General features: G+C 36.3%; 1 protein-coding gene across 5 annotated transcripts in view; it reads right to left on the bottom strand.

Moving 5' to 3' along the window:
- FRY (FRY microtubule binding protein) overlaps window positions 1–16,264 on the bottom strand; it is a 183,113-nt gene that overhangs the window by 129,438 nt on the left and 37,411 nt on the right. For 2 of the 5 annotated variants that reach the window (XM_087721279.1, XM_087721281.1), the window contains exon 1: window positions 13,891–14,379. The exons of the other annotated variants lie outside the window; for them this stretch is intronic. In XM_087721279.1, the coding sequence (XP_087577405.1) occupies window positions 13,891–13,960 (70 nt within the window). In that variant the 5' untranslated portion in view covers window positions 13,961–14,379. Of the gene's footprint in view, window positions 1–13,890; window positions 14,380–16,264 lie in introns of those variants that run through there. 5 annotated transcript variants of the gene reach the window in all.

Here is a 16,264-nt window from a genome sequence, read left to right as displayed (position 1 = left end):
TAGCTGACATGAAAATAAAACAATGTGAAGCACTGTGTAAATAAAACAAACAACTTGTATAGATCATTAACAATAAACATCACATGCCCCTTGAGAACATTTGTATTGGAACATCACTTTGTAACAGGCACAATGACATGCTATTTTGGCATAATGAATTATTATTCCTGGTATCATGAGATCAGCTCTATGGTGCTTCTGGGGGGGGGGGAATCACAAATTATGAGATAGGCATGTGAATGAAAGTTTAATTTTGCATTGTATATTTAAGGATGCATATATTATAATTGACTTCTCCTACAGGCATAATCTATGCCATTCCCACCCAAGAATTCACAGTCTGCTTCTTTCGACAACAGTTTACATTTTTGACATTTGGGGAATCAAGTGAATCCCATGTTTGCTTTTAGAATCGAAACCTTCCTTAATCTATGATTGCTGTATCAATACTAACAACAACTGATATTAATGGTGCTAACCTAAGGTAGAATGTTAATTTATCAGGCATTCAGTAGAAGAAACTTGGATGTTCTTCATAGGTTTCGTTGATGTTTCACTTACATAGAAATGTATGGAAAGAGAACAAATGGAGCCGAGGATGGATGGAAACATGCTAATAAAGTTATAGCCATGAATCTATCTCTAGGTATACCTATTAAAAAACGAATATCAAATATTTCTCAAATTGGGGCATGTGAGGTGTTCCTGAGTTTTTTTCTTGTGAAATAACTTGTTTGGCCCCCTTTCACCAGGAAGACAGCCCATATATGACCCCAGGAAAAGACACAGCTGCTTCACCAACAGGTGCTATGTGCGTGCTTAGGCACTTTCCAAATCATACTTTGCTTTCAACTCCAGATCTTTTCCCAGCCTGACTGACTACTTTTTCAGCTTCTGTTTCATGTAACTCACCTGAAGAGCATTATAGGTCATGTCTAAGGCTACAATATTAAAACTGTATTCAGCTGTTTTTGCTTTAGAGTAGGCATTCAGGTTAAAACACTTTTCTAAATTAACAGATGCTGAGCTGTTGATCCGCTGAAACAATCAAAACAGTTCAACAGCTGTGGGACTCAAAATAACATGGACAGCAAATTGCTAAACTGCAGCCTTGAAGTGAATGTTGACATTTTATCCAACAAGAGATCCTATAATTAGGTTTATTCACTGTGGATGAATAATTCATAATAGGTGATAGTTTTACTCCTGAATCCAGAAAAAAAACAATCTATATTCTCTTTATGTGATTTGTTATTTATATATATACTGCCTTTTAGATCATTAATTGATATTGTACTAAATTGACATTAATCAAGAAATATTTTATTAAACTTCCACTAATGCAATCTTGCCATAGATAGAAAGTGCAAGTGAAATGAAAGTCAGAGGAAAGCTGAACAGGACAGACGATGGGCAGGACAGAAGGAAGATTGGGTTAGAGGCAAGAAGGCTGAATGAGCATCAAGGATACCCAAGCTCAGGAATAATAATTCACAGTTCAAATTATATTCCAAAAAGCAACAAGTAGTAAGACTGAGACGAGGAGAAAAAATGTGAATCTGAAAGAATCATATATAAGACTTAAATTTGTATAATTTTGTATAATATAATTATAATATTTTTATAATAGTATAATTCCTTCATACTATGTTAATTTTTAATCTCCCCAAGGAACAGAAATCACACATTTCTGCTTGACATCAAGAAAGCTTGGATATTATGACCAAGGTATGCTATTGCAATGGAATTCATGAAGTCAAGACTGTGGCAAAACCAAGAATATATGGAGCTGGCTGTTATATTTGGATTTCTCACAACCAATCACAATGTGGTCATAAAACATGTTACATGACTGCATCACTTAGTGGCAGCACCATTGGCAGTCCCTGTTGCCATCATTAAGTGAGGATTGCAGGTTGTTAAGCAAGGACCATGACTTGTGACTTCCTGCCAGCTTCCAACAAGCAAAAGTCAACGGAGCAAGGAGTAGCAAGTCCCATTACAATAAGTCTTTCCTTAGGCAGCTCACAAATAGGATAGCAGATGGAAGAGTGCCATGAAGTGCAGAGAAGCGAGGAAAGAGTATTACCATGGTAAAAAATGGCAGGAGAAGTGTGACTTCCCAGAGTGACTTATAATCTTCTGGCTTCCACATTGACCTTGCTTGTGGAAAACCAGCAGGAAAAGTTGCAAGTGGCTGAATTATAATCACGTGACTACTGGGCATAGTTCAAACTGATAACATCAAGCACACTGAAGTCAAGAAAAAGGTTAGAAATGAATACATCCTGTGAGTGAAGAAGATGTTAAAAGTCCAAATTCAGGGGAAGACACATCATCAAGGCAATTAACACCTGCACAATTCTGGTCATTATATACACAGCTGGAATACTGGACTGGATTCAAGCAGAACAAAAACCTTGGATAGGAAGACCAGAAAAATAGAATATAATAGAAGAGGAGAGAAGAGAAAAGAATAACAGAGTTGGAAAGGACCTTGGAGGTCTTCTAGGTCTGCTTAGGCAGGAAACCCTAAGTGACAATGACAATGAATCATGTCCTTCATCCTTGACAGACTTTATTTACCAAGAAAAATGGGTGGGGCGTGGAATGTTGCAAGTATGTCAGATGGTTGACGAAGAAGAAAGGGCTTTGGAAGCATAGTTGAAGTACAGTGAAGAAAATGCACTGAAGCAAGTATATCAAGAAGGCTTACGAAGAACTGAGAGACAAACAAGACTACAAGAAAGACCTTATAAAGAACAAAAAAGATGGGAAGACAATTCATGGCCAGTACATTAAAAATAAGCAAAAAAGCAGGCAAAGAAAATAATAATAACAAGACCTGACAATGGCTAAGAGCAGGAAAATTGAAGAAGAGACAGGTGGGCTGTCCAAACCTTAAGAATAAATGAATACAAAACCAGAATTGAGAAGATAACAACAGACAGCAAGGGCTTCCTCTGTAAAGAACCTGAAGAAACAGTGGACCATCTGGTTAGCTGCTGCAACAAGGTTGCACAGACAGACTACAAAAAACAGCATGACCAAGCAGTAATAATAGTGCGTTGGAAGATCTGCAAGAAATACCATTTGCCTAAAAACAAGAAATGGGGGGACCAGAAAAAGTAATCGAAAATGAAGAAGCGAAAGTGCCTTGGGACTTTAGAATTCAAACAGATAAACACCTACCACATAAAATCCCAGGCTTAATAATTATCAATAAGAAAGACAAAAAAAAAACCTCATCAAAACCACTGGATAGTAGATGTGACAGTATTTGGAGACAGCAAAATAGAACAGAAAGAACAGGAGAAGATAACAAAATTCAAAGTCCTGCAAACAAAAATAGAACATCTGTGGCAAAGCAAAGAAAGCAAAGGTAGTATCAATATTAATAGGTGCCTTGTGTGCAATCCCAAAACAATTGGAGCACAATTTAAATACCATTGGCACTGACAAAATCACCATCAGTCAACTGCAAAAGGCAGCTTTACTTGGAAAGTATCACAACTATAATTTAGCAGAAGTAAAGTAAATTTTATTGGGATGGTTTAGCTTCCCTGTTTAAGGAAGAGATAGGTACAATATATTTCTTTAATATTTACTGCTCATTATATTAGGGTCTTCAGGTGGCTTCAGCATATTTGTGTCAAATCAAGATTTATAATTCTCTAAAATAAAATGTTAAAGTTTTATAAAGTCCAACGTTCCTCAGCATTAAATTCTACTTTACACTAGTCATCTCTTTTAGAATGTGTAAATAATCAACTTTGATCAGTCACCGGGATCAGACGTTTAGTCTTCTGAGCTTTCAAACTCATGCTAGAGCAGATCCTTAGGGAATTTCCTCCTTATCATTCTGGTGAGAGAGAACTTCCCTGAAGATGGGCTCCAACACAAGTCCAAAAGCTTGGAAGACTAAATATCTGATCCCAATGACGGACCCAGATTGGATCCTGCAATATTATTCCAGGGAACATACTGTATATTTTCCTTCATTCGTAATATTTAAGGGTTGAGCTTCAAAACTGAATATCAAGTTGAAAAAAATGCATTTCTTAATTTGCAAATAACTGCTGGATGCTTTCGTGATTCTTTATAGTTATTTTCCTCTATTAGAACACGTTTTGATTGCTGTATTCTTCAGTTCTCTTTCCCATTCTATTTGTATGGCAAATATTAGTTTTATTAAAAAGTTTAGTATAAATATTTTAATGAGAATTTCTTAGTTCTTGGTCTTAATTCTTCCTGAAGTGTCTGTACAGAAAGTAGTACAATGCATTCCAACTTCCTTAGCCAGGAATGTTAAACACACTTGTTCCTGAATAATTTGAATGTCTCTATGAAGGTTTTTGTTTATAGAATAACAAATCAATCTATAGAAAATAATAAAAAGGGAAATGAAAATATAATCTAGGGAATCTCGTGGTCAGAAAAGGTTATTTTTATGAAACTTTTAAGAATTCATGTAAATGTTAAGATACCTGACAAACAGCATGATTCATAACATATGTTTTGACAACCCTCCTTAGAATCATGACAGTGATTTAATTCAGCTGACTAAAGGAATAGAAATAATCATGAAGCTTGATTATTTTTATACTTGATTAGTAATTTAATGTTAAGCTTTTAACGAGTGAAGTTATTAAATAAATTAAAAAGTAAATAAATACAGTGCAACATGTAAGGGAATATATGCAAAGAATGTTTCTGCTGAGAGTCATGCAAAAATTCCATGCTGTAACAATCATTTTGCCAGATTTTCTCAGAAGAGCAATTCCATTCCATTCTGAGAACCAGGTGTACGCAGCTGTTGTCTATGCCTGAGACTGCTGCTTTCATGTAGACATGAACTGTAGTCATTAATTACTTTGAACAAATCCAGGAATACTGAATTCACCTTGGTTTGTCTATCAGAGGAAAAAAAATATAGAAGCACCTAGCGATGCTATTGAATAGCAGGGAAAATGGCATTAATTATCCTAGATCTTGGTGTCTAAGGTAAATAATTGCATGTATTCGTGGTTTTTTACATTTTTATGTTATTTTATGTATATGCAAAATGGCAGGCATGTGCAAAATATTTTTTTTACAAACCCATTATCCGTGCTCTTATTATTCATGCTTTTGGCCTGGAACAGAACTCATGTGAATAACAAAGGCCACAGTCATATTCATAAGACAGGTTTTAATTTCATAATATGCATCTGGTGTTAGCAACTTCTGAACTTCCTAAAGTATTATTGGAATGTGTTCTAGGAGCTTCTAAAAGTACAATTTATTTTTACAGACAGCTGAAATGTTACTAAGATAGATAATGGTAATTTGCAAGGATGTTGGATGAAAAAATTGAAATACTGTAGGCTATTTCAGTGGTATCATAATCCCAAAATGAGCATATTAAGCAATAAAATATTTTTGTTGGGCATTTAAGTTTAGGAAGAATTGAGTATTAACTTCTTTATACAGGAAATATAATTTATTTGAGGAGATTGTGACATCTATGATATGGGCCCTCTTCAGTTTAATAGTCATATTATTATTAAATTGAGTTGCTTTTCTTTATCATCTATCTATCATCTATCTATCTATCTATCTATCTATCTATCTATCTATCTATCTATCTATCTATCTATCTCACATTATTTTTATTAAAAAAAATATTCAAAATGGCAAACATACCTAACACTCCTTTCTCCTCCTATTATCTCCATAACTCTGCTAATTTTGTCTACTCTTGTGCTCACTGATGGAGAATAACCTCACAATTTGAAAGTCCTCCTGGACTTCCAGCCCCTCCTAAAATACCAGATGGAAGCTGAGGCAAACACTTGTCCAGATTTGGCTGGTGCACCAACCATTCCTTACCTACTGCAAGGGTTCTCACATTCCTCTAATTTCTTGTGTGGATTACAATAATTCGTTTTACATTGGATTGCCTTTGAAGATTATACAGAAGCTATCGTTGATCCAAAATATAACTTCCCCAATTCTCTATTTAGTCTTTATGAAAACATGTTTATATAAAATTGCAGAATCCGACATGTTCTTGTGTTTTTTTAATAGAAACCTGTAAAATGTCAAATCAAACAAACAAGGAAATCACACACACATCCCGTCATGAGTTTCACACAGAATGTTTCAGACACATCTCTTAAAAGTCAAGACATACTTAAAGTCCTTGCAATATCTTGTGGCTATCAAGTGGGGTTGCACTTTACAATTGCATAGCTTATCAATGGCAATGATGTCAAGTGCCATCATAAACATAGAACTAGGGTAACTCTATGAGAAGCATAGGACTGCATGAAAACTTGTAGCATAATAAGGAAGAAGGAGCTCGATGAAAGTATAGATAAAGTCAAGAGCCACTAAAATGAGACAAAAGAGATTCCAAAACATAGGGATGGTGTGGTGAGTGCAATATTTAACCTTATTATTAAGTGTAAAATGAAATTCGTTAGAGAGACTAAATATTTCAAAATTGAACTACATTCAGCATTTACAAGTTGCTCTGCTGCAATAATTTATTCTTCTCTTTGATTCATTTGATTTTATGTTTAGATCAAAATGTAAATTTAAGAAGAACAAAAGCAACACAATTCATTAAAATCACAACCAACGTGACCAGGAATTAACAGAATTGTAATTCTCTCTATAGTGCATTGTTAAATGTCTATGGGGATTCTCAGTCATCCAGGTCATGGTTGTCCCAAAAGTGCTTTTTCAAGAGGCAAGTGGGCTTTCTTGCTGAAGAAGCTTCTTTGATAAAAAGCAAAACTCTTCGAAGAAAACAAGGAAGTCCAGTTGCGTCTTGAAAAAGTATCTTTGGGAATTCTTTCTATACATTTATTTACTTAATACATTTATATGAAAATTCATAGTTATTAAATACTTTTATATTATTTAATAAATTATTATGTTTACTTAATAAATTTTTATGGAAAATAGGAACAAAATAAAACACAACCTGTGATTGAAAACATAAATAAGAGCATAAAATAACAGCCAAGAATAATCATACACCTCACAGTCAGTGTCACCAGATAACAGGCTCAACCATATTATCAGCGCCCAAGACTTGATGGGCAGGAGCAAGTTCTTAATTCCTGTGAAAACCCAGCAGGATTGGAGCAAATCTGATCTTGGGGGGGGGGGGGTTGATATTCCAAAGTGGGGGATATCATGGTAGAAAAGACCATTCTTTTGGGTCTCCTTAGATACACTGTCTTGAGGATATATCCCAGAGCATACAAGTAAGGCTTACATTACTACACGATGCATGTTCAATGTGAACTAATTTTAGTATCATGGAGCGTATTGTGGGGATCTGGATGAACCTGTGTACCTTCTGTTCATAATCTTAGGACCAAATGTCCAAACAAATTATAATGTGATATGTGTGGGTGTTTAAATTAAATATTGACTTTTCTTATTTTTGATAATAAAACAATATTTATTTTTTTTAAAAAACCTTATATTTTACTGAATGATTGATTTCTTTTGTTTCATTCATAGCAAATCACAGTTTGTTATAGGATATTGCAGATTGAGATGTGCATGTGTTCATGTGCATTGCTGTTTTTTATAATCACTTTTAAGTTTAACTCTGCTCTATATATCTCAGTTGTTCCTGTGTTCTATCCCAGGAAAATCTTTTGCATATCAAACTAATGTATCACAAATAAATAAGCCTAATCCAAGTTTACAGGAATAAATACACATAGGAATAAGTACACGAAGCCAAACCAAATTGCACTGATTGATATCACATTGTTCCTGATTATTCAAGTGCATCACTAAATTACATATTTTGGAAAAAAACACAAATACTGTACTGTGAAGAGAAACGTTTATTAGTAAATATGCCAGATATTTTTTTAAATTCTATTTTATAAAATAATTGATAAATACAACAAATTAGTATAGGTTTATGCTTTAAGAAGGAAGTATACATGGAAATTTAGAAGCCCATTTCATCTAATCTTAGGTATTTTTTTCAGAGAAAAAAACTATTTATTACCTGGCTATTGCTTACTTCACAAATTCTGTCTATCTTCGAGATTCAGGTCACTTGACAACTCTCATTTTGCAACAAGGTCGCCCTAAACCATTTTTACATCTTTCAACACACTGCCTTTTAGCCACATAATTTGATCATCTGATCTTTCAAATAAGGGCAGCAATTAAAGGCCAAAAATTCTACACTTCGCCTAAAACCTTGCATTTGCTTTTCCATGAAAAACATCACCGCACAAACATTTACTCTAATCTTGATTCATCATATTGTCACATGCTTCACTAAATCATACTCAAAAAAAATATATGCTTAGCAGGCTGAATCTCCAGCCTAACGGTGCAAAGTGTGAAATATCTGTCACAGTTAACAGTACCCCCACCCCCACGCCCAAGGGCTGGAATAAACTGAGTTTGGTATGGGAGGAACTTATCCTGGACTGAATGGAAAAACGTAGCCATGCTGCTTTTTGTTTTAATGTTATTCATTTTTACCTTAGATATTGTTTTTATTTTGAGGTTTTGAGCTGCCCAGAATTTGGTTCAAGACGGGGTGGTCATCTAAATGTTTTAAACAAATAAGCATGTCACATTATTTGAAAGTGTTAAGCAATAGCAAAAGGTTAAGCAACCTTTTAACAATATCAAATCAAATCTATCACTGATGTACAATTAATCTATGTATTCAATAGTATCTTATTTCAAGAGAAGACCTCAAGAAACCATTACATAAAGATGACTCAGTGTTTTAACTCTGGGATGTACAAACACATTAATATAAGTCTCAGAGTAGTTGAAGATGGCTGAGATAACATCTTTCAGCAAAACTTTCTGATTCAGTGGGTCCTAAATACTGTATGTGTTTTGACCAACAAACAACTCAGTGTGACAGATTTCTAGGAGTAACTATTTCCTCTGTACATTTTCATTTACATGGAAATGTTTATCCTTGCCACCCACACGCTTATTGCCTCTGGGCATCTTACAAGCAATAAAAGCAATACATCTAAAATTAAATCTTAACTTATATACTGTATGTTGAAAGAATAACATTAAAGTGTTGTGAAAATAAACATTTTAAGTCCCCTCCTGAAATGTAAAATACCAAGTATTGCTCAGCTACAGAAAAATTCACTAAGAACAAAGAAAAAAAAAGGTAAGGAAAAACCTGAAACAAAAATGTGTATTGGAAAATGCTCAGCTTTCTTTGAAGGATTCATCCATGGCCAATTTTTTTAAATTCAGGTAAAAAACAACAACAATCAGTACATGCTTTTCATTTTTTTTTCCAGCCTGAATTTAATTTTGATCTTGTGTTTCAATGAGATTTTGTCTCTTTTTCTAAATGGATTAGTTTTGTAGGACTCAGCAGTTCTTCATCCTGAATTTTTTTTTCATGCAATCCTATGTATTTTAAATTACAGAAACAAATAATGAGGAGAAAAGATTGAGCTAGTTCCAATCTCATTTACCATGACTTGGCAAGTATCACAATCCTTCTCATCTTTTCTTCCCAGAGCTATAAGTAGGAAACGAGAAACTTCTGTTTCCAGCTTAAGTTAACCACTCTTTATCTTATAACACATTTCAGAGTATGGATAGAATACTAGATTGCAATTAATGAAAAACAAATGTAAACCTTTCTAATATTTCTTTCACAACCATCCTGAAGAACAGAAGGGTTTATTATGATCTCTTCCAAATGATCAGTTGGATATTAGTAAAACTATGCCGGCAGAAGATAAATAGACCACCAGTTGAATGACAAAGTTTGTTTAGGTTTTTTTTTTAAATTATTGTTCTATAACTCAGGATCTTCCCATAATGTCCTGTCCAACCTCTCCTTTTTTAATTCCACTCAATCATGTCTGATTGTTGGAGACTGCCTGGAAAAATCCCTGCAATTTTCTTGGCAAGAGTTTTCAGAAGTGGTTTGTCATTACCTTGTCCTAGGGCTAAGAGAAAATGACTACACCATCTTCACCTTTAGGCTTTGTGCTTAAAGTGGCACTAGAACTCATAATGTCCTAATTTTTAGCCTGATGCCTTCACTACTACATCAAAATAGTTTTCATTCTGTCTCTAATGAAAAGTATTTAATGTGCTACTTGGTGGTATACCAAACAAGGAAAGCAAGCCAGAAAACTGCAGGTGAAGACTTTCAAACCCTGTCACTTGACCTGGTGCCTCTTTTTGCAAACATATTAATGGTTGTACACCAAACCCAGGCAAGCTTTATTTTAAAAAAAGATTACTACTTAAGCATGAGCAAGTTCATCAACAGTTTTTCAAACAAGTGACATCAAAGCCTCTCATACCACAGCCAGGTTAGGGAATCTAGTGGGTTTAACTCTGTTTTTTATAAGTACCCTGGGGTCTACTAAATACTGCCAGAAGCTGAAGGCCTACACATAAAATAATTCTGATCCTAGGAAAGTTGAATGTATTCTTTCCATATACAATCTATTCTAACTTCTACATCCCTCAACTTATTTGCAGCAACTTTCTTCCACTCCTAATTTTTAAAATAACTAAGTAGCTTTCAATTTGTTTTCTTATATTTCAAGCAAATAAATCAGAAGACAAGTTTGAATGAATTCTTGATTTCATTGATACTCAGATTCTTTTTTTATAACTCCACTTACATCTTAAATTCTCTGGGGGAGAAAAATGTTTCATAGAATGATATAAGTTTCATAATAACTAATTTAACTTTTATACAGAATTGCAGTGAATTCTGTTGATATTTTTTTAAATTTTACTTCAAAATATAGTTTATGTTTAATTAAGCTGAATAACTTCTAATTATATGGCTAATGAAAATTATTCAACCCAATGGAAAATACATGCCATTATAATCATTTAATTTTCATTAAAATTAGAAACTATATAAGTTAAAAACTATTTTGCTATCATTTTCATAGTATATATTTTAAAATCAGAACCTGTTCATAACAAAAATCTACCAACTTTTATTTCTCTCTCCTGTCCAGCTATAGCCTCTATTTAAATCAATTAACAATAGCTCAAAACACAAAGCTTTAATGCTATGCACAAGAATGATGATTAGAATTATTAGAATGATACCACTGTTACAATATTATTCACTTTATGGTTAAGACATTCATATAAACCTTAAACTAGTGCCTTTCAATATTATTCACAAATGATATTCTTGATACATTTGATTCTATGTCATATTTTAGATCTGTATTTGAATAATCAGCATCTCACCTCATATACAAATTTAAAACACAGCAAATGCCAGTGATTAAAGATATGGCGTCCACAAGCTATATGTTACATATGTAAATTTTTCAATATCATATTTATGTATCATAGTATACAAATTACACATAATATAAAATAGCTGTATCCTTCCAGAAAGACTGCATACTTTACACTGCATGCACAAGTATTAGGCAAGTTGCATTTATGAGGATTAATTTTATTATTGAACTACTACAGTGTTCTCTGTCAAACCAAAATGTTAATAAACCTCAAACTTGAATATTTAAGAAAGTAAAAGTGAGGTTTTGGCTTTCTCAGAAAAATATCTGTGTGCAAAATTATTGGGCAACTATTAGTGTGCAGAATTATTATACAACTAAATGAAAAATGATTTTTTCCCATCTGACTCATTTATTTCCATCTGTTAAAAATGGAATAATAAACAAACAACTTAAAATTTGCAAACATTTCTGACATTTCAAAAAAAATCAGTGACCAATATAGCCATCCTTCTTTTCAATAAGTCATAAGATTCCATTCATGGACTTGGTCAGTTTCTTGAACTGTTGGCGATCAACTGTTTGTGCAGAAGCAACCATAGCTGCCCAGTTACTGTTCAGAGAGGTGTACTGTTTTCCTACACTATAAATCTCCTGTTTAAGAGAGGGCCTATAAGTTCTCAATAGGGTGTAGGTCAGGTGAGGAAGGGAGCCATGTTGTCTTTCATCTTTAAGGCCTTTACTGGCTAGCCACGCAGTGGAGTACTTTGATGCATGTGATGGAGCATTGTCCTGCATAAAAATCATGGTCTTCTTGAAAGATGCAGACGTTTTCTTATACCACTGCTTGAAGAAAGTGTCTTCTAAAAACTGGCAGTAGGTTTGGGAATTGATTTTGAGTCCATCTTCACCCGAAAGGATCCGACTAGCTCATCTTGAATAATACCAGCCCATACTTGTAACCTACCTCCATCTTGCTGGTATCTGAGCTGAAGTGGAGTTCTGTGCCTGTTACTGATCCAGACACGGGCCCATCCATCTGGTCTGTCAATAGTCAGTCTCATCTCATCAGTCCATTAAACCATCTTTGAAAAATCTGTCGTCAGATATTTCTTGGCCCAGTCTTGCCATTTCAACTTAGGTGTCTTGTTCAGTGGTGATCAGGTTTCAACCTTCTTTACCTTGGCCATGTTTCTGAGCACTGAACACCTTATACTTCTGGACACTCCAGGTAGGTTGCAGTTCTGGAATATGACAACACTGGAGGATAATGGATTCCTGGTAACTTTACATTTGATTCTTCTCAAATCTTTGGCAGTTAATTCACATCTTTTTTTCTCAACACTTTTCTTGTGACCCTGTTGACTATTTGCAACAAAACATCTGATGGTTCTGGGATCATGCCCCAATATTTTAGCAATTTCAAGAGTGCTGAAATACTTTTTACAATTTTTGACTTTTCAGAGTCAGTTAAATCTCTTTTTGGGCCCATTTTGCCTGAGGAAAAGACACTGCCTAATAATTACACACACCTTGATATAGGGTGTTGCTCTCCTTAGGCCACACACTCCCTCATTACACAAATACAAATCGCCCGATATACGTATATATCCAATGTGTTTATACAACTTGGAGGTGCAAAATATGCATAAAAATGATGATATGGTCATCATTTTTATGCATATAAAAATGCATAATCGTCAAAATACTCACTTTCTAATAATTATGCATGCAGTGTAGAAGTGGGTAGAATCTGATGCCATTCAAGTATGCTGCCATAAAGTAGACATGAACAGGATACATTTTTCAAATGAAATTTCACTTACGAAAACAACCGAAGTAGGCAGACTAGAGGCTTTAATTAACTTCACATTAGTAGTGAACGTTCTTGACATTCACTGAGCTTTATTATAAAGAATGTTTCCTACATATAAAAAATAGAATAAGAGCCACTATAATTACCATCAGTAATAGTGACCTCTGCAAACATTGCATAGCTCCAGGTCCATTTGTTTACACTGTGGATTTCTCTCATTTGGTTCAGAGTCACTTACCACAAATAGAGGCAATAAAACCACAAAAAGGGGGGAAGAATGCGAATACTGAGTAGTTTATTATACCAGGACTCCATCCTTCCTACCTTACTCTATTATTCAGTAAATATGTAAAAATATTAAGATGATTTGTCATTTTCCCCTGTGTTTGTCCCTGTAGGAGAAACGCAAAATACAGTATGTCAAGTGCTGCTATTCCATTGAAGAGCCATCCTCCCCACAAATGAAAGTCACAAACCCAAGCAAAAACATTTAAGGATGGTAAACTAGAATCATGCCACCCTGCTCTTCTCTAGATTCAGAAGATGAACTTGAGAGGTCTTTTGAAAACCCCAGCAAAACCAGGTAGGAACTGAAATCCTACCTTCCTTCTAAAAATGATGATTATAACCCTAGCTATAATTATAACCGCAATTATGATTTGCTAGTGAAGTACATCATGGGAGCCTTCTTCCCACAGAAAGACATCATCACTTGGTCACCAAGCTATCAGCCCCAAGGCAAGGATGCACTGGCTCCATGCTACCAGCAATTCTGTAGGAGGTGGAGAAGAGGGGGGGGGAGAGAGAGGGAGGAAGCTCACTCACTATTGCTCCAGGATTTCAGTAAATATTTGATACTGATTTCAAAGAAGCCGGAATCCTGTTGGCTGGCCATGGTTGCGGTATACAAGGAGATTCTCCAAGAGCAGCTCGAGCGGCAGGTACTTTGCCGGCGAGATGGGACTGTCACCAGTTAGTGATGTAAACGGAGGGGTCAGGAGAGGAAATGAAGTCTCCGCAGAGCCTCTCCTTCCGCTCCTGAGGGGCGCTTGCTCCTGCAGTAGCGGCAGCTGCTGCTCTCTCGTCCGCGGACAATGAACGAAGCAGCCTGGGCGACGCTTGTCCTCGGCTCATCCTTCACCGAGCATGCTGCCTGCCCGTCGCACGGAGCCCGGGGAAGAGTCTAAGCGCCCCTTCTCACCATTCACCAGCTCGCTTAAAGCGCTCCTGCTGTTGCGGGCTGCGGCGGTTACTGCTGCATGAACACCGCTGTCTCCTTCTTCTTCCTTGCCGGGTATTAGAGAGGAGCGGTCGGAAGGAAAAACACCTCTTCCTGCAAAACGCCCCGCAGCAGTCCAGGCAGCAGCCGAGGCGGCCCGGTGATTCGCCACCGAGAAGAGCTTCAAGGGCCCTCCTCTCTTGCAGCCCCGGCGCGCGGGACGGAAGATGGGAAGCCAGCCGGAGTGGTTTTGTTTTGTTTTGATGCCAGCTGCTGGTGCTGCTGCCGCCGCTGCCGCCTTGTCAGCTGCTTCCCTCCCAAGAACAACAACAACGCCTAATTCTCAACAACTGCATCATGCTGCGGTAAAGCCCAAACTGCACCCATCCAGAGGGTGCAGTGACGGTGCCTCTTTTCTCCTCCTCTCCCTCCCCCAGGTTTTGCCCGGCGCTTCTCCGCGCTGCCTTAGTTGTTTGGGTTCTTCTTCTTCTCTCTCGGCACCAGACAAATCGGAGCGGCTGCTGATACCATTTTGTCTTGGGTCAGATTTAAAGAGACAGCAGCCAGCGGAATAATGGCTTACTATATTAAAGCCCCTCTTATGATTGCCCCTTATTCCATGGATAGGGCCAAGCTACAACGTCCCTTTTCTGTACCAAGTTGGCCACCATAGAAATGAAAATTGTACTGAAATTAAAGAGAGGTAACACTCTGATTTACAAAAACAGAGCCCTGAAAATTGTCACTACTGTGAACTGGATGACCATGGGGCACCCATATATGGGCACTCTGTACAGGGCTTCAGTGTCTGGAATATTGTCATTAAGCAATATTTGTTTGCAAAAATAGAGGACTTTACATATGAGGAGCAACTATGTTTCTACAGACAAGATTCTATGCATACATTGTGTATGTGTATGTGTATGTTTACATATGCACATGCACATAATGGGGGGAGGGGGGAGGAGAGAGACAGAGACAGAGAGAGATGCTGTACAGTATATTATGCTAAATATGGTAGTATTTAAAATGCCACAAGTGAGTGTTAGAATAAAAGCACAACATAGTTATCCCTCTGAAAAATTCTTCAATTCCATCAGTTAGACCAATTATATCTTGTTGCTACTGATTTAAAGGTAGTGTATATCCAAACAGCCATAAATAGTACCCTTTATTTACGTACCACAAGCATATGTGATATCTCATAGAATTAAAACTATAAAATCCTCATATCCTGTTTTGATTACTGCCAGAACCCTCTCTGACACAACTCCAAAAAGCAGCACTTGCAAAACTGATGTCAGCAGAAGTAGTTGGGACAAGAAGCACACTCTGTAAGCTTACATTAACAGAATCTTACAAGTCTGAAACTACATCTCTTGCACTTCATCTTTACAGTCTAAGAAACTGGGGGTGGGGTGTCCTTCTGCGACATTTGCTACGCCCCCATTCTTTCTGGAAGCTGGGCTGCTCTTGTCTGACCATTGCCTAGTCTGTGGCTCTCTCTCCTACCTCCCAAGGTCATTCTCACATCCCATTACAGAGACAGAGCTTCAATCACTACATTGTGGCCTCTATCTTGATTTTTTTGATGTACGCTGCAAACATCCCTGGCTCTTAAATACACGAAAAATCAGGATCTGCCAACTTGCAGTCATTTCTTATCCATTTTTAATTACCCTTGAAGAATGCTGAGATATCGCAGCTGATTTCTCAAGTGGTCAAATATGATTATTGCTAAATTTTAAATAACGTCATTAGTGTCACTGTCCTCTTCTAAAAAAATTTCTAATGTTTACAATAGCTCTTAATGGCTGCAGTCTGTATATCTGGAAAAAAGCCTGTTCCTAAATTTTAAATGTTAAGCTTACTCTTGGTGCCTCATGTTCTAAAGTTAGACTTATTAGTGAACAGGGAAGAACCTGTTCCTCTCTGAATGACTTCCTTGATGCCAACATTGATGTATAATTCAGAACAGTA

Source organism: Thamnophis sirtalis, unplaced genomic scaffold, assembly GCF_051295495.1.
Source record: "Thamnophis sirtalis isolate CommonGarterSnake01/CBP01778 unplaced genomic scaffold, rThaSir2_p1.2 scaffold_8, whole genome shotgun sequence".
In the NCBI taxonomy this organism is placed as follows: Eukaryota; Metazoa; Chordata; class Lepidosauria; order Squamata; family Natricidae; genus Thamnophis; species Thamnophis sirtalis.
This window is presented reverse-complemented; position numbering and strand designations above follow the sequence as displayed.